At 45.3% G+C, this 20,332-nt stretch overlaps 1 protein-coding gene across 5 annotated transcripts in view; it reads right to left on the reverse strand.

Moving 5' to 3' along the window:
* The window catches only part of LOC144766801 (uncharacterized), a 1,464,990-nt gene that overhangs the window by 315,958 nt on the left and 1,128,700 nt on the right, over positions 1-20,332 (reverse strand). For all 5 annotated transcript variants that reach the window (XM_078650533.1, XM_078650530.1, XM_078650529.1 and 2 more), the window contains one exon: positions 19,662-19,721. In XM_078650533.1, coding sequence (XP_078506659.1) covers positions 19,662-19,721 — 60 coding nt within the window. The remainder of the gene's footprint in view (positions 1-19,661; positions 19,722-20,332) is intronic.

Genomic DNA, 20,332 nt, shown 5'->3' on the forward strand with positions numbered 1-20,332 from the left:
GTGAGCTTGCACGATAGGGTGGAATTAGTAAATAATGCGGTGTGTGATGTTTATGTAACTATTGACTGCACAGTGCCATTACACTACCAACGTAATTTAAACAATAAAATATGTTTTTTTAAAAACCCTAAAAGATGCATCTTTAGATTCTGGGTTCAGGAATACTTAATGTATTTTTCTACCTTGTTCCCGGGAGTAGTTATATTTATGAGATGTTGGAACAGGTAGCCTTGCAATAGTAAAAAAAAAACAATGGCAGTAATTCACTATCAGGACATGCCACATATCCTACCTTTCACATACACTGCATCCTGCCCACAGGGGTACTTTGGGCCTACCTTGCATGGCAGTACCAGACTGCAAACAGGCTCTGCAATGGCAGGCCAGAGTTACATTTACAGGGTGCTTGTGTGGGTGGCTCAATCAGTGCTGCAAACCCACTAGCAGCATTTGATTTACAGGCCCTGGGCACACACAGTGCACTGTACTAGGGACTGACAAGTAAATCAAATCAGCCGATCATGGAAACACCAATACATAACAACAATTTACAACAGGAGCACTTGCACTTTAACACTGAACAGCAGTCAGAAAGTGCACAGAGACACTAAACCAGCCAAAAACAGAATCAAAACGGGGAGGTCAGAAAGCAGAAAGTCAGGGGAACCATACTAAAAGGTGGCAAGTCTAACACATGTCCACTCCAGCTGAAAGTAGGGAGAACTACCCAAACTCCTGGGAGTTCTCTTCTCTAAGGTGGAAGAACCTGGACAGACCATCTGCGTTGGTGTGTTCTGTGCCAGGGCGGTGGTCCATCTCCCTGTAGGGAGATGGACCACCTCAACAGTTTCGGGTTCTGACCCCTCATTTGCATCAACCATCTGAGGGGCCTGTGGTCTGTCTGAACTGGGAAGTGAGTCCCAAACAGGTAGGGTTTCAGCTTCTTCAGTGCCCAGACCACAGCAAAAGCTTCCCTTTCTATGGCACTACACCTCTGTTCCCTGGGAAGTACTCTCCTGCTAAGGAAGACTACAGGCTGGTCTGGGTCCTTTTCATTCAGTTGTGAGAGCACCGCTCCCACACCATGCTCTGAAGCATTGGTCGGCACAACAAATTTCTTGGAGAAGTCAGGTGCCTTGAGCACGGGCGCCGTTCACATGGCGGCCTTCAGGGCATCAAAAGCTTTCTGACAGGATTCAGTCTAGGTCACCTTCTTAAGCTACTTCCTGGAAGTCAGCTCTGTTAAGAGGGCAACAATGGTGCCATAGTCCTTAACAAATCTCCTGTAGTAACCAGTGAGACCTAAAAAGGCTCTCAACTCTGTCTGGGTCTTGAGGGGGTCCCAAGCCAGCATGGTGTCAATCTTGGGCTGTAGGGGCACCACCTGGCCGCTTCCTACCTGGTGTTCCCAGTACACCACAGAACCCTTCCCGATCTGGCACTTACTGGCCTTGATTGTGAGGCCTGCCCTCTGCAGAGCCCTCAACACTTCACCGAGGTTCAGCAAGAGTTCTTCCCAGCTGGAAATGAACACTGCAATGTCATCCAGCTACGCAGCACTGAAATCCTCCAGTCCAGCCAACACCTGGTTGACCGACCTCTGAAAGGAGGCAGAGACATTCTTCAACCCAAAGAGCATCACCTGGAACTGGTAATGTACTTCTGTGGTTGGGAATGCTGACCTCTGCTTGAACCCATCGGTTAAGGCAATCTGCTAGTACCTAGACATCAAATCAAACATGCTGAGGAACCTGGCAGCTCCCAACCGATCAATGAGCTCATCAGCTTTGGGGATGAGGTGTGCGTCAGTCCTGGTGACAGCAGTGAGCCCACGGCAGTCCATACCAAACCACAGTTCTGGAGTGGCACTGGTCCCAGCAGCCTTTAGGACCAAGACCACTGGGCTGGCTCGAGGACTGTTGGAGGGCTTGATCACCCCTAACATCTTACAGACCTCCTCTTTGATGCTGGCCCTGACATGGTCAGTCAACCTGTAAATCTTGTGTTTTACAAGAGGGCTGTCACCAGTGTCCACACCATGGGTACACCAGTGAGTAACACTTGGCTTCAGAGGAAACAGTGGGGCACACTGTCCTAACAACTGGTGACAGTCACTCTGCTGCTCTGGGGTCAGTGTAGGGGAGAGGATCACACCTTCCACTGACCCATCATGTTCCTTGTTTTACAGGAGGTCAGGAAGAGGGTCACTCTCCTCTTCCACCCCATCATCTGTCACCCAGAGCATGCTCACTTCGGACCTCTCAAAGTGGGGCTTGAGGTGGTTCCTGTGGAGGAACCTCAAAGGGTTCCTAGGAGTCTGCAAATGCAACAGGTAGGTGAAATCACAAGTTTCCACTGGAGCCATGACCCGCACTTTTTTCCTAGCTTGAAATTCTACCAGAGAGGCATTCTGGTCATATAACTTTTTCATGTTTTCATGGCTTGCTTCCAGGTTTGAACAAACAACACTTGGTTAGGACCAAAGGGAATTTTTAAGACCGAGCTCCGATAGGTTCCCTACATATATCAAACTACACAAAATATATCAGAGGGTCTAGTGAGAGAACTAATGTGTACGCAAAATGTAACCTGACAGGAGAAACTAGTTGTCCCTATCATGTGTGTATCTATCTAGGGTCATCCCTTCAGCAGATCCACGTCGTGGTCAGACAAGGATACCCATCAGTCACCACACGGAACCGCCCTTCATCATTTGGGATTCCTTCAAGACCACCACTAGGAGTGCCAAATAGCTTTCACGGAAGAGGGCCCAGATGTTAGAAAGGAGCCCTCATCCGGTCAGATAGGTCTTACTGTGGTCTTGCTACTCAATTATGAGGATATTGGCACACAAAAAAGGGGGGACTGATGTCGCAGTGCACAAATGTGTGAGAAAAATAAGAAAAAAAGGATTTCATAAAATTGGATGAGGGGGTGCTAGAAATTTTTATTCGGATGCTACCCACTCTTCCAACATTAAAAAGTAGTCAGTGACAGTCACACCAATAAGGACTGCCCAGATGTATTATAAGGTCAACATGTTTCAGCAATTTGTGACACGTTTTGTCATTGCTTTCTTCAGGACCGTATTTACTGATAGCTACTGCAACAATAGTGATAATGAAAACAAAAACTGTGCTCAAAATCAGAAAAACAGATACAGAGATCACCTGAATTCACTAGGTGTTCGCATCGTTTTCTTCACTCTTCTAGATCATGTGAATTACACTAGAAAAACAGTGAAAACATGAAGGTCAAAATAGGTAACCTACAGATAAACACCGCGTACACGGCTTAGTTCGTGACTCTATACACAAATAGTTTGTAACCATTTTAGTGTTCTGTATCAGCGTTATGTACACCAGTGGCACTATAAAATTAGGTGCAAATGTCTCAACATTGGATCAGCTTTAAAGAATACCAATATAGCAAACAAAAAACCATCTTACCATGCTTGTAAGAGGTACAGACCTCACCCCACCTGGCCACGGCTCAGGGAAAAGGGGAAGCACCGCTCTATGGAAGAAGGAAATAGGTACACAGCACACTGTGCAACTCAAGACCATCGCTGTTTGTTTACAATAATCCACCCTGTATAAATCTAACCAGCCCTCATCTCACTAGTCACTCGTGAGAAAAATGACTAGACTCTGAGGAACAAAAGTTACACGTCTCAACAAGAAATAAATAATAATAATGCCCGAAGCAATCACAGTCTTAAAGAAACTGGGAATTAGCTGCAGATTGCCGTGCACACAAACTGACGTGTCCACAAGGTAAACGAAGCCAACAAAAGACCCCCGTTGTTGTCCCCCAGAGCCTACCGGTCCGTCGGTACTTCGAAACTCGGCGTACGAGCCGATTGGGGAGGTACCGGGGCAGGGAATGGATCAGGTTTATAACGCCGCGTGTGATTGGTCGATGGCCGGTCACATGGTGCGTTGTTTTGTTAAAGAACGTAAAAGGCAGTTGATAGGTTGGAGTGTGAAATACCAACCAATCAGCAAAGTGTATCACTGAGCAAGCCTCTATCTCACGTCAACCTTTTTATCTGTTTGGTCTTGCACAAGAAACTTTATCAGTACTGCTCGTAGAACAGAAACAGTGCGTGGTGTAGAAATAGGTCGCAATGCCTAATGTCATACAGAGTGTTAGTCTACCAAACAGGAAAAAATAAGAAAACAGGACAAAATATTCACTAAACTAACTCGGGCAGAGGACGATGTTTAAATGTCTTCCCTTGATGTATTTATCGATCTACTTCTGGCATGATGATGTAATGCACCTACAGGGAAGTGATAATGGTGCCAGCTATGTACAAGACGGGTTCTATTGTTATAAAGGACACATTAGTTGCTTTGGATTGCTACTGCTCTAGCCCTCAATTGTGCATAATTTGCCAGAGATATCACCCCATATTACTTGATAATTTCTTCAGAATTAGAGGGTTGACCAGGGTATGTCATCATTTAGGCCCACGCGATTCGTGCTCATCTTAAATACCCACTTTTGTTCCTTGAGTAGGAGGTATTTAGACACATCAGTTATATGTGTAGGAATGTAAGGTTGCTCAATCACCGTCCATTGGAACGCCGTAGAGGGGTAGCGTGCTTCTAGAAAGTGATTGGTTAATTTCGTCGCTTTTCTCTTACACCTGATGGTGCTCTTATGTTCAGAAATTCTGACCCTGATTTTACGGGTTGTCATCCCTATGTATTTAAGCCCACAGGGACAGGTGATGAGATAAACGTGGTCGTGTATGAATCAGTCGATCTCTAAGATTTGGTCCCCTCTTAAATGAAAAAAGTGGTCTCTGAATTGAAACATGATCTGAATTGAGAATAGACCAATGTTTCTTAACCACTTTCTGTATTTTGTTAGATAATGTTCTAATAGTGGTCACAAAGGTAAGCCTGTCCAAAGGAGGTTTCGGGACAGAATGTTCAAGAAGAGCCAACCGGTTGTTATTTCTGGCACGCTTAAGTGAGCGTTGTACAAGTCTAGATGGTTATTTCCTTGAAATTAGTTGTTCTTTAAGAGCCAGAGAATGAGTTTTAAACGCCGCAATATTTGAACAATTCCTCTGCACCCTCAGGAACTGCCCATAAGGCAGATTGTCCCGTAGGGATTTGGGATGGTGACTGTCGAAACATAATAAGGAATTTTTTGCCAGTGGTTTCCGGTATAATTCAGATTGTAGTCCCTCCGGGTTGCTGTGATGAGTAGGTCCAGGAAAGATAGTTTGTCTCCACCTATTTCGATCGTGAAGCGAAGAAAATCATTTCTGCTGTTCATCCAAATTAGAAATTCATTACATCTCTCACTGGTGCCCCGCCAGACCACTAGGACATCATCAATGTACCTTTTCCATGTTCTAATACAATCAATGAAAGGGTTCATGGTAACCAGTATGTGTTCCTGTTCAAAAGAATGAACATATAGATTTGCCAGACTCGGAGCGTAAACGCTCCCCATACTGGTGCCCGATATCTGACGGTACATTGTGTCCTCAAATTGAAAGGAATTGTGCTTCATAGCCAAGGTGGCACAGGCCATGATGAAACTAGCTGGGGTGATGATATCCAGGGTTCTTGACTGTAGTAGAAGCTGGATGACTTCGAGAGTTTCATCCTGAGGTATTGATGTATATAATGCTTCTACATCAAATGAAACAAGATCAGTGGTGATGTCAAAATCCATTTCTGGCAACAGACGTAACACATCAGTTGTATCCTTTAAATAGTTAGGCATTTCTCGGACCATGGGGCACAAAAAATGATCAACAAAGTCGACAAAGGTTCGAGAATAGACCCAATGCCCGAAGAATGGGGCGCCCCGGAGGTGGTCTTTGCTTTTTATGCACCTTCAGCAGGGCATAAAAGTATGGAGTTATAGGGTGTGTAGTACAAAGAAAGGTTGCTTCTTGTGGCGTAATCCACCCTTCAGATAATGCTTCTTCAGTCATAGTAGAAATTGTGATTTTCAGTTCTTCTGTAGGATCAACATCCGTGAAAGCTATTTGGCACTCCTAGTGGTGGTCTTGAAGGAATCCAAAATGATGAAGGGCGGTTCCGTGTGGTGACTGATGGGTATCCTTGTCTGACCACGACGTGGATCTGCTAAAGGGATTACCCTAGATAGATAGATACACACATGATAGGGACATCTAGTTTCTCCTGTCAGGTTACATTTTGCGTACACATTAGTTCTCTCACTAGACCTTCTGATATCTTTTGTGTAGTTTGATATATGTAGGGAACCTATCGGAGCTCGGTCTTAAAAATTCCCTTTGGTCCTAACCAAGTGTTGTTTGTTTGTTCCTGAGCAGTCGCTGTGACTGCGGACCATTCTTCACAACAGATCTGATGACTGTTGTTTTACCCCACCGTAATACGGTGTAAAGCGTATGCTCTATATTTTTGTTTAATTTTCTGTTTGGTGTAGTTTCACTAGCCTTCACTTATTTCCTTTATACCATGGCTGAGAACCATGGTCTTTCATTCGATAAGGATGATTTACAACTGGTTCTGGCTAACCATCCTGATCTGCTAGACAATGTACCTACTGTTGTCACTAATAATGAAGACGAATGGAGCAAAATTCTTGTCCTTAAAAAATCACACACGTGGACAACCTTACACGGCACTGTGATGGCACAATACTTACGCAACAATTGTGCACCTAATGGATTAATTTTAACCAACACCCCGAGGCTGTTCCTGAAAGACAAAGAGTTTTTAAAGAGCTGGTCACTCATCGCGTGGCGATGTACCAGGGACTGGCTCATACTTATTATCCAGACCTCCAAGAGAATTTGCAGACACAATACTTATTGAGATCCAGGTTCTAGAGTCCCAAATTAGGGCTACCCTTTCCAGTAAAGCCTTCCAGAAGAATCAGGATGAAACAAACAAGAACAATAGGGAGTTTAAAGAGTTTACTTTGTCCGTCAAGATTGAGAAATTCAGGAAAGATCTTGACAAATTTAAGTTTGACAAAGTATACCCTTACACAAGTGAGACATACACTCCACCTGATTTTTCTGCTAATGGGCGTAAGACGGGATCTAGTTACGGGACATCGAGCTCTGATGATAATACCTCAGGCAGCGACACTGGGTCCACTAGTCAGGGTTCCCGGGGTAGAGGTCGAGGAAGGAGGAATTTTCATAATAATTGGAGGGGGAATCAACAAAATCAAACACAACTATGGTGGCCACCCAACTCATGGCAATTTGGTGGTCCGTCCTTCCCTCCACATCTGGGACCTCAACATATGGGCCCTTTCCAACCACACATGGGGCCTTTTCCACCTCAGTATCCCACTAACTTTGGAGGACAGCCTTTTTTAGGCGGAGGCCGGGGACGGTCTCGAGGCAGGAGAAGAGGTCAACAACAACAACCACAGGTGCACTACAGCCCGCCGACGACATCAGCGAGAAACTTGAGGAGCACAACAACGAAGAACAAAGAACAGGCAACAATCAGCCTGGAACCGGGCTTGTGATCAACTTGAGTCAACATACATTGACAGAATATGAAGAGAAGGCTCTCAACAGAGGGTTAGATTTTGTTCCTACACATAGGAATGACCACTTTGAAACACGATTGGAGCTATCTAAATTCCTACGCAAAATCAGACTGCATTTCTTTTTTGCTAATAAACAGGAACTTGAAACGCAAGACACTAGAGAGGTCAACACTGGTTTTTATCCACTTTCCCACTCTATGCCCCCTAAGGTACTTGCTTTCGAACAAGCCATTGAGAGAAGTATTGAAGATCTGTTCACACAACAAGAAGATGTGTTCTACAATTTTCCTAAAGAGGAACAAATGGCTCTTAAAACATTATCAATGGACAACAAATTGACCATAAAACCAGCAGACAAGGGCGGTGCTATTATCCTTTTGGACACTAGCACCTACCGTGCTGAGTGTTTACGTCAACTGAGCGATGTGAGGTCCTACCGCCGGTTGGATGTTGATCCTACAGAAGAACTGAAAATCACAATTTCTACTATGACTGAAGAAGCATTATCTGAAGGGTGGATTACGCCACAAGAAGCAACCTTTCTTTGTACTACACACCCTATAACTCCATACTTTTATGACCTGCCGAAGGTGCATAAAAAGCAAAGACCACCTCCGGGGCGCCCCATTATTTCGGGCATTGGGTCTATTCTCGAACCTTTGTCGACGTTTGTTGATCATTTTTTGCGCCCCATGGTCCGAGAAATGCCTAACTATTTAAAGGATACAACTGATGTGTTACGTCTGTTGCCAGAAATTGATTTTGACATCACCACTGATCTTCTTGTTTCATTTGATGTAGAAGCATTATATACATCAATACCTCAGGATGAAACTCTCGAAGTCATCCAGCTTCTACTACAGTCAAGAACCATGGATAGCATCACCCCAGCTAGTTTCATCATGGCCTGTGCCACCTTGGCTATGAAGCACAATTTCTTTCAATTTGAGGACACAATGTACCTTCAGATATCGGGCACCAGTATGGGGAGCGTTTACGCTCCGAGTCTGGCAAATCTATATGTTCATTCTTTTGAGCAGGAACACATACTGGTTACCATGAACCCTTTCATTGATTGTATTAGAACATGGAAAAGGTACATTGATGATGTCCTAGTGGTCTGGCGGGGCACCAGTGAGAGATGTAATGAATTTCTAATTTGGCTGAACAGCAGAAATGATTATCTTCGCTTCACGATGGAAATAGGTGGAGACAAACTATCTTTCCTGGACCTACTCATCACAGCAACCCCCGGAGGGACTACAATCTGAATTATACCGGAAACCACTGGCAAAAAATTCCTTATTATGTTTCGACAGTCACCATCCCAAATCCCTACGGGACAATCTGCCTTATGGGCAGTTCCTGAGGGTGCAGAGGAATTGTTCAAATGTTGCGGCTTTTAAAACTCATTCTCTGGCTCTTAAAGAACGACTAGTTTCAAGGAAATATCCATCTAGATTTGTACAACGCTCACTTAAGCGTGCCAGAAATAACAACCGGTTGGCTCTTCTTGAACCTTCTGTCCCAAAACCTCCTTTGGACAGGCTTACCTTTGTGACCACTTTTGGAACATTATCTAACAAAATACAGAAAGTGGTTAAGAAACATTGGTCTATTCTCAATTCAGATCATGTTTCAATTCAGAGACCACTTTTTTCATTTAAGAGGGGACCAAATCTTAGAGATAGACTGATTCATACACGACCACGTGAAGAGAGACCTAGGGCCCTGGGTTCTCTCTGGGATCTTCCCCCAGTCACAGGTCACCATCCCTGTGGAATGTGCCAGGCTTGCCCACAAACTAAAAAAACAACTGAAATAGATATAGGCACCTCGAGACCGTGGATTCAGTCTAAATTCACGAATTGTAACAGTGATAACCTCGTTTATCTCATCACCTGTCCCTGTGGGCTTAAATACATAGGGATGACAACCCGTAAAATCAGGGTCAGAATTTCTGAACATAAGAGCACCATCAGGTGTAAGAGACAAGCGACGAAATTAACCAATCACTTTCTAGAAGCACGCCACCCCTCTACGGCTTTCCAATGGACGGTGATTGAGCAACCTTACATTCCTACACATATAACTGATGTGTCTAAATACCTCCTACTCAAGGAACAAAAGTGGGTATTTAAGATGGGCACGAATCGCGTGGGCCTAAATGATGACATACCCTGGTCAACCCTCTAATTCTGAAGAAATGATCAAGTAATATGGGGTGATATCTCTGGCAAATTATGCACAATTGAGGGCTAGAGCAGTAGCAATCCAAAGCAACTAATGTGTCCTTTATAGCAATAGAACCCGTCTTGTACATAGCTGGCACCATTATCACTTCCCTGTAGGGGCATCACATCATCATGCCAGAAGTAGATCGATAAATACATCAAGGGAAGACATTTAAACATCGTCCTCTGCCCGAGTTAGTTTAGTGAATATGTTTTCCTGTTTGGTAGACTAACACTCTGTATGACATTAGACATTGCGACCTATTTCTACACCACGCACTGTTTCTGTTCTACGAGCAGTACTGATAAAGTTTCTTGTGCAAGACCAAACAGATAAAAAGATTGACCTGAGATAGAGGCTTGCTCAGTGATACACTTTGCTGATTGGTTGGTATTTCACATTCCAACCTATCAACTGCCTTTTACGTTCTTTAACAAAACAACGGACCACGTGACTGGCCATCGACCAATCACACGCAGCGTTATAAACCTGAGCCTCCCAAATCGGCTCGGACGCCGAGTTTCGAAGTACCGACGGACAGGTAGGCTCTGGGGGAGAACAACGGGGGTCTTTTGTTGGCTTGGTTTACCTTGTGGACACGTCAGTTTGTGTGCACGGCAATCTGCAGCTAATTCACAGTTTCTTTAAGACTGTGATTGCTTCGGGCATTATTATTATTTATTTCTTGATTAGACGTGTAACTTTTGTTCCTCAGAGTCTTGTCATTTTTCTCACGAGTGACTAGTGAGATGAGGGCTGGTTAGATTTATACCGGGTGGATTATTTTAAACAAACAGCGATGGTCTTGGGTTTCACAGTGTGCTGTGTACGTATTTCCTTCTTCCATAGAGCGGTGCTTCCCCTTTTCCCTGAGCCGTGGCCAGGTGGGGTGAGGTCTGTATCTCTTACAAGCATGGTAAGATGGTTTTTTGTTTGCTATATTGGTATTCTTTAAAGCTGATCCAATGTTGAGACATTTGCACCTAATTTTATAGTGCCACTGGTGTACATAACGCTGATACCGAACACTAAAATGGTTACATACTATTTGTGTATAGAGTCACGAACTTAGCCTTGTACGCGGTGTTTATCTGTAGGTTACCTATTTTGACCTTCATGTTTTCACAGTTTTTCTAGTGTAATTCACGTGATCTAGAAGAGTGAAGAAAACGATGTGAACACCTAGTGAATTCAGGTGATCTCTGTATCTGTTTTTCTGATTTTGAGCACAGTTTTTGTTTTCATTATCACTATTGTTGCAGTAGCTATCAGTAAATACGGTCCTGAAGAAAGCAATGACAAAACGTGTCACAAATTGCTGAAACATGTTGACCATATAATACATCTGGGCAGTCCTTATTGGTGTGACTGTCACTGACTACTTTTTAATGTTGGAGGAGTGGGTAGCATTCGAATAAAAATTACCTAGTACCCCCTCATCCAATTTTATGAACACTTTTTTCTTATTTTTCTCACACATTTGTGCACTGCGACATCAGTCCCCCCTTTTTTGTGTGCCAATATCCTCATAATTGAGTAGCAAGACCACAGTAAGACCTATCTGACCGGATGAGGGCTCCTTTCTAACATCTGGGCCCTCTTCCGTGAAAGCTATTTGGCACTCCTAGTGGTGGTCTTGAAGGAATCCCAAATGATGAAGGGCGGTTCCGTGTGGTGACTGATGGGTATCCTTGTCTGACCACAATGTGGATCTGCTGAAGGGATGACCCTAGATAGATACACACATGATAGGGATATCTAGTTTCTCCTGTCAGGTTACATTTTGCGTACACATTAGTTCTCTCACTAGACCCTCTGATATCTTTTGTGTAGTTTGCTTCCAGGTTTGCCTGAGCGAGTTTCCTGAAGCAGGCAGTTTGGTTTCTGAAGGCCAGCATGTAGCTAAACACATCCTAGGTAGTTTTCCTGGGAGCTGCCTTTCAGCCTTCCTTCACTAAACTCAGAGGTCCTCTCACAGGGTGACCATACAGGGGGTCAATGGGACTGAACCCAAGACTCTTCTGAGGCACCTCTCTGTATGCAGAGAGAAGACATGGCGAGAGGATGTCCCACTTATGCCTCATGGGTTCTGTTAGACACTTAATCATGCCCTTCAAGGTTTGGTTGAATCTCTCCACCAAACCGTTACCTTGTGGGTGGTAAGGAGTGGTGAACTTGTAGGTTACACCATACTCCTTCCAGAGGGATGACATATACTTTGATAAGAAATTGATCCCATGGTCAGAAACCACCTCTCCGGGGAAACCCATGTGGGAAAAGATCCCCATTAACGCCCAGTCCACCACTGGTGCCATCGTTGCCCAGAGAGGGATTGCCTTCCGGTACCAGGTAGCATGGTACACCAAGACCAGGATGTACCTGTTGCCCATGGCTGTCTTGGGATCCAGTGGCCCCACAATGTCCATCCCTACCCTTTCAAAAGGGGTTTCAACAACTGGAAAATATTGGAGAGGAGCTCTAACCTTCCTCCCACTATTACCACTTGCCTGGCAAGTTTCACAAGACCTGCAATGACCATCAGACTGCCTTCGCATTTGAGGCCAGAAGAAGTGGGAGACTGTCAAAGGTCTTGTCCTACACTAAATGTCCTGCCAAAGGCACATCGTAAGCCAGACCAAGTAGGAAGGTCTTGAAGTGCTAAGATACCACCAGCACACGGGCTGACCCAGGCTTAGAGACCTTAGTCTCAATATACAGGAGCTCATTCTCCCAGTAGATCCAATGTGATCCAGGCTGACCACTAGCTGCCTGGCCTGCAGCCTACCACCACAAAAGCTCTGGAGAAGACTACTCTTTCTGCTCGCTGCAGAATTCTTCCCAATGGGACCACCTTCTTGTTGCCAATGGGTCAGTTAAGAGATGTCACCCACTTCAGCTACCTGCTCCCCTGTAGGTTCCGGGGTGTCCCACTCAAGGTCCGCCTCCTCCCGGTTCGTGGAAACCTCAGGGGCCAGTTTCCCTCGCCCCCTGCCCTTTCTCTTGGCAGGGACCTGGGCCACTGTTCAGGGCTCCAGGTCCTTATGATCACCCTGTCTGGCCACCATTGACCGAGTGGACACGCATGCCACTCTGGCAATCCAAACATCTCCAAGTGAGATCTGAGCTCAACATCCTTCCATAAGGACTGCTCCAGGTTGTTACCTAGCAGACAATCTACAGACATTGTACGGCTCACAACCACCCTCAAGGGACCTGAGACCCCCTCATTTAAAGGGAACCTACGCCACCATACACTGGTGCTCTGAGTTGTCTACAGCAACTACTTGGTGGAATGCCCTGGGAACTACCTGCTCCTCAGAGACCAGGTGACACCGGACTGAGGTCACACTGGCTCCAGTATCTCTGAGAGCCTCTACCCTTTTCCCGTTGCTGGTCACTCAGGTGCTGAAATTCTTTGTGCTACAGGGTACCTGTTTTCCTGGAACCATCTCACTGTCCCCTAGTGAGATGAGGGTCATTTCTGCAGGATACTAACCCTCCAATGGGCACCGCTCCTCCTCAAGAGCTACACTAGACAACACTGTGGTCTGCCCACCAGGGGGTGGCTGCTCCCTCCTGGGGCACTTGGGGTCCCCCCTTATGTGACCCACCTGTTTACAGGTGAAGAATGTCTGGGGGCCGGGTCAGCAGGCTTTCCTGAAGTGACCCCTTGTTTCTTATCTCCTACGGGATAGGAACCTTTACCATGGGTGTTAGTTTGGGGCCCTTTGGAGAACTCCTGTGCTTTACCCTGTCCGCCTCACTTTTCTGCTGGGGACCTTGTCCACTTTTGGCTGAGTCTCCCCCAAGCGCTTTCTTGTGGACCCTGGTACTCACCCAGCTGTCCGCCTCCATAGCATGCAGTCTGGGGTCAGTAAGCTTACTATCAACCACGTGCTGGCGCATCTCTGCAAAACATGGACTAGACAAGTGCTCACATGCAATCAAATTGTAGAGTCCATGAAAATCTGTAACATTACTGCCCTTCACCCAGACATCCAGAGACCGGCAGAAAGAATCTACACATTCCAACCAAGTGTTGGCATCAGTTTTCTTGCCAGACCTAAACTGATCCCTATACTTCTCAGAAGTTAGACCATACTTGGTAAGGAGAGTGTCCTTCATATCGGCATAGGTGAGGTTCTGCCCCTTACCCAAAGCTATCAGAGTATCCCTTGCTTCCTCTGGGAAGAGAAGCCACAACCCTGCCCTCCAATTCTTTTCAGGGACCCCATTCTTGTGAATAGACCCGTCATACCCCTATAACCACTTTGTATGTTATCCCCCTTCATGATTTTCCTTGCCTACATTCTTTGGAATGTGCACAAGTCTGTCTACCAGCCCTGACGAATTGCTGCCACCATCTGAGCCAGTTCTACTCCTCTGATCCAGCTTCTTCATCTTGATTTCAAGGTCTGCATCATTCTTTTCTCCTCCATGGCTAACTTAAGCTTCTCCAGTTCCATAGCAAGTCTCCTTGCTTCCCGCCTGTCCTCCAGCTCCTCTGGGGACTAGCCACTGCTACCTGGTTTACAGGGTGCCCCCCTCCCAAAAAACAATCCATCCTTGGCATTGGCTCATCAGCCTCCATAAAAAGTTTCCCAGACAGCTCACTAGCATGTCTGGCTGCCACCCAGGCCCTCTGCGTCTTTTGTTGCTCCTCTTTTCTGGTGAGGCCCCTGATTTGGACTTTGAGGTTTTTGCAGATCGCCTTCAATTCCTACACATTGTAGGTTTCTAACCTCTCCTCCTCAAAGGCCACTTCCAAGGATGCAGCAGATGATGCAATTGATTCAGACATGTTGTACTGGCAAGTTCAAGACCAAGGGAAAGGCAAAAATAGACCAAACAAACAGTATGTGGTACGTAATAGTCTGCTATATGGTAGTAGTGCACACTAATCACTGTAAATCGAGTGCAAACGCAAGTGCTATAGTCACCGCTGACAACCAATTTCAGAAATGGGGTTCTCAAGTTAGCAAGGGTTTGCACCTTTGTCCAAGTAGGGACCCTTCCTTCTAGTCAGGATAAGGGAATTACACCAGGGCCGGCCTTAGGCATGTGCAAGCTGTGCACCTGCACAGGGCCGCCAAACCAAAGGGGCCGCCACGCCAATATATATCCTTAATATAATAATCCTCTGAGGATGGATACATATTTGTGTGGCGGCCCCAGTGGCAGGGATTTGGTGGCCTCCGGCTCTGTTCCACTTCCAAACACCCTGACCCCCCCCTCTTCACCGCCCCGCCCGGACCCCCTCTTCCGGGGCCCCCTACCTACGCTCCCTGCCCAGGGCCGCCATGAGCCTAGAGCCGCCCCTGATTACACTCCTAGAGTAACCCCTGCTCACCCCCTTGGTAGCTTGGCACGAGCAATCAGGCTTATCTTAGAGGCAGTGCGTAAAGCATTTGCATGTAACCAACAGAAACACAGTGAAGACACTAATAAAGAACACCACACCAGTTTAGAAAATATCCATTTGGTTTATGCTTAAGACAAGACCAAAAACAATAAAAAATCCACCAATACAGTACTTTGAAATCTTCAGTAATCAAAATAGACTTGAAATAAAGTTCCTTAAAGTCAATAGCTCCATCTGGGGCTATCATGGTGTCGTGAACAACAAATCCAGACAGTTTGGCTGACTGCGGCGTCGCGGGCCAGCTACGGTGTTGGCAAGATCAGCAAAACAGTACCTTTAGAAATGCAGGGAGTCGGCGACCTCCGTTGGGCTCCAAAAGCACAGCATCCCCAGGTGTCAGTTCCAGAGGTTAATGCAAGAGTCTTCGGGCCCTTGAAGTCACACACGTTGCAGAACAAACTACTCGTTGTTCTAGTCAGGAGCACTGGCGTCGGCAGGCGTTGGGTGCTGCGGTGCGAAGAACAGAGGTGCAGTGTGCGGTGCCCTGAGGTTGCGGTGCAGGCAGCGGCTCAGTGACGGTCGTCCAGGAGCATCGGGGAGGTCAGGGCTGCCGTACGAAGTGATGCAGTGCTTGTTGCGGTGCTGGCAGGTCACGGTGTAACCTGCAGCATCGTCATTGCTGAAGCGCTGTCGTCGTCTGACGAACTGGAGTCAATCGTACTGGCATCGGTAGGCCAAGGCTGTTGTGCTGGATGAGGATGGTGCATCATGAAACTTACGAGCAGTGCCCTCAAACCACGGAGCAAGCAGCGGCATTGTCAGGGATGCCAGGGCAACGGTGTGAAGCGAGGCAGTACGGAGGGCAGTGCCCACGGGTCAAGGTGCAAGCAGTGGCTGTGGCTCGGTGGCAGCGCCAGGTGGCGACATAGGTGAGACCAGGGTTGTGGTGCGATGTTGCAGGGGTACCCTCTGTGCCTTCAGGAAACAAAATTAGCCGCGGCGCCGAAGACAGCTTCAGGTTGCTTTGTTTTCTGTTGCAGCACAAAACACACAGTCCCCAGTGCTGATGGCAGAGGAACTTGAAGTCTTTGCTGTTCCTGAGACTTCTTGAATAGGGGGCAAGCTCTACATCAAGCCCATGGAGAAACACACAAAAAGAAATTGCAGAAAGTTCAGTCCAGTCCTTTCACTGCCCAAGACAGAAGCAGCCACTTCAGGCCAACACAGCAAAGCACATAGCAGAGTGGTAGTCCCTCCTCACATCTTCTCCAGCTCTCCTTCTTGGCAGTCTTCTTGGTTCCAAAAGAGTTTTAAAGTTTAGGAGTTTGGGTCCCACTTTTTATTGCCCCAAATCCTATGTTCTCTGGGGACAGAGAGTGTCTGTACCAAACCAGAACCAGTTATGTCCTCTATGGTGCAGCTTCCTGGCAGAAGACATCATTTTTTAGCGGCAGACCAGGCCCATTCAGGTAAAAGGAAATCTCCTCCCCCTACTCTAAATACAGCCCAGGTCTATTTAGCCCATCCCTGACCCATCTAGACTCTCTGGAGCCACTGCTCCTCCTAGCCCTTGTCATGCCAAAGCCAGGCAGTCAATCCACAAACCCAGCAGAGGCACACTGGAGGGCTTAGCAAGAAAAGACCTACTTTCTAAATGTGGTATTTTCAAACACAGAAGGTAAAAATCACTTTTACTAAAAAATGCATCTATAGATTCTAAGTTCAGGCATACTAAACTATATTTTTTTACCTTGTTTCCAGGGGTAGTTATATTTATAAATTGGTATAACCAAACTCCTCATTCTGTCCTATGGGAACAGGTAGCCTTGCTACAGTGGAAAACCAAAATTGGCAGTAATTCACTATCAGGACATGCCACACATACTAGGGCATGTCCCACCTTTCACATACACTGCACCCTGTCCACAGGGGTATTTTGGGCCTACCTTAGGGGTGACTGATATTTAAGAAAAGGGAAGGTTAGGGCCTGGTAAATGGGTACACTTGCCAAGTTTCATGGCAATATCAGACTTCACACAGTTTCTGGAATGCCAGGCCAGAGTTACATTTACAGGCTGCTTGTGTGGGTGGCACAATCAGTACTGCAAGCCCACTAGCAGCATTTTATTTACGGGCTCTGAGCACACACAGTACACTGTACCAGGGACTGACTAGTAAATCAAATTAGTCAATCATGGAACACCAATCCATAACAACAATTTACAACAGGGGCACTTGCACTTTAACACCGAACAGCAGTGAGAAAGTGCGCAGAGACACTAAACCAGCAAAAACCGAGTCAAAACCAGGAGGTCACAAAGCAAAAAGTCAGGGGAAACACGCCAAAAGATGCCAAGTCTAACACTCCCCATCATCCATCGATCCACAGCTCGTAGACACTGAAAATTTCTGAGTTTCCAATCTTTTTGCCTCATTGCAGTTGAAGGAGTATTTGCTTGTCATCTGCATAGTTATAGCACATAAGTTTAAATTGATTGATCAGTGCCGGTAATGACTTCATGTAGATGGTGAAAAGCATGGGCGAGATAATAGAGCATTGAGGGACCCCTGCTTTTGTGAAGTAAAGTTTGGACGAGAAAGGTGGGGTAAGGTAGACATTAATTTTGCTGCGAAGGTAGGATGCGATCCAGTCTAGAGAAGTCCCCTCTAAGCTGGCTTCGTAGAGTGTGTTGGTCAACAGTGTCAAAGGCAGCTGAGAGGTCAAAGAGAAGTAGCACAGCAAACGCATTGCAGACAACTGTGTTCTTCAGGTCCTCCAGGATTATAGTATAGATTTCATTAATGTGCAGACTGTACCTGATGCAAACAGTTTTTATAACTGTCTTTTAGAAGGGCTCGCTACAGATGAGCTGGTAACACCCTTTCAAAAAGATGAATTTGTCTTCAGGAAGCTTCAAGGGATTCCATCAGTTAACGCCAAGGCTGGCCTCCAAACAAACTTTACATATGCAGATTAGTTAGCTGCACACATTTGCTTTTGTTTCAGGCAGCAGAGATCCTGACAAGAAGGCTTATTTCAAGTTTATTTCTCTGCCCTCTCCTCGGGATCACATCAGAGGAGGTCCTCTCTCTTAACCTTCGTCTTCTAGCACAAATGCTAAAATTATGGATAAATGCCGTCCGTTGAAACATGAATCACAGACAACAGACATTGGGGCTAATTTTCAGACGGATGGTCACCCTACTTTACTTGAGCCCCAGTTACATTACACAGGATTTTGTTTTAGGCACAGGGAGTTTCAATGATTTACCCGGAATCTTCAGGTGTTGACCAGACACCTAGACTCCAACCTCAAACCTGGTTCCCCAATTTAAAAATCAGGAGCAGTTGCCGTAATGCCACATCCTCTCCCTATTACTGATAATCTCAGTGGAAAGAGGAAGGATGGGAAAATAAACAGGAACACAGTTCTCAAAGTCTCAGGTTAAATACAGCAGAACTAACCCTAAGTTAGACAGCTCTTACAGTCTCCGAAAGTAGAGCCACTACTCTGGTTACCTTATGGCTCCAGATACTAGAGGTAATGTGTACATTGCCTTGAAAATGCATCAATGTAGATGATGTATCGCCTTTACATGAGTCATCAATTAACAGCCCACATAACAACGTTACAGGAGTCATCAAGTAACAACCCATATGACAACCTATTTCCCATCTGCCACGTAGAGCAAAAGTGATCCCAACTGTGCACACTCATCATCAGCTTTAAATATATTCTTGGAAATGCAGTAGTTTAAACAACACACCTTTTACCCTCAAATACCATTTTCCGTTCCTGGTAAATAAGTACATTTGGACACGTAACTACTTGTTATTTACATTCAGTTTGCCCTTAAAATTCTTTTCACGAGAAACCCACAGCCAAGATGCCTTCACCAAGAAAATGTCAACCACTATATTATTATGAGATGTGGCTGTTGACCTGCTGAGGAATGTGAATGTGGTTTAAAGGGGGACAGTTAGGGAGGCAGTGATATTCACAACAAACATATTTACAGAAATTAAGTTTTACTGTAACATAACTTTTGATGACTTTTAATACTTTAATAAATACATATAACTAATTTACTTAGGATTTTTTTATTGTTAAGAAAATACATTTAATGTAATTTAACTTGATATAAACGTTACCTCCCTATACCTTACCATAAAGAAATGTCCACCACAATTGTGGATTCCTTCAACAAGTTTGCTGATCATCAAATAGTGCCATAGTCACTACTAGTAGTAACTTTATGGTCGAACATGATGCTTTTTCAGACCCTACCTCCTGTTTCAAGAGGTGGGGACATGTAGATGTACAATTTTGAGTACCTTTACACTTGTAAATGGTGAATAGTCAAAAGTACTAAAGTAATTCAAAGGATTAAGAGTAAAATTGCATTTATAGTTTTACCCACAGGTACTTTTACTTTTGTCAATAGCCCACCATGTTTCCTCAACATATTGTTTAGTCTATACACTTAACTAGGTGTGTTTTGGCAGGCCGTGGTCCACCTAACAAGCAGTTACCTGAAATGATGCCTTGCCCTGTAATTGGTAGCTGTTCTGAATTTTCATAACATGCTCCACCTGTCACAAAACACACACAGAATATTTGAGCAATCACATCTTCAATATGAGTCACGGAATATCAAACACAAGCCAATGGTTCAGGTGCTGAGAAAATGCAAGCCCCGACCTAGACACCTACTAAACAAGGTGCCTCATGATCCGTGTGTAACTACATCCTAAAGTATTTGGAAAGAAAGAAACACTTCATTCTGAGACAACCTTGGTGATGTAATTAAAACATTGCACTCACCATGTTCCTTCCACATGCTTTCATTGGATAACGTCCTCATGTCTCACTCTTTAAAGGTTTCAAATCTCAGAGCACAGCTTTACACTTTGTCAGTCTTGGTGGACACACCCCTGCAATTTCAATGGAGCCTAAGACACAGCTAATATCATTGGCCATGTTAACAATAATGGAGCCATCTAATTAATGGCTTATCTCAGTGTCTCCGTGGACTATAAGTAGGCATTGCTCTTGACCAGTCCCGGAGGACATATTAAACATTTTAAGTTTCTCTCAGATCAAATGAGAATATAGCAAAAGCTGAGTGCTCAGGGTACATATAAAATCATAGTATTGATTATCAGGAGCACCTCAAGGGACAGTACGTGCCTTGACATACAAT

Source organism: Lissotriton helveticus, chromosome 7 (assembly GCF_964261635.1).
Source record: "Lissotriton helveticus chromosome 7, aLisHel1.1, whole genome shotgun sequence".
Lineage (NCBI taxonomy): Eukaryota > Metazoa > Chordata > Amphibia > Caudata > Salamandridae > Lissotriton > Lissotriton helveticus.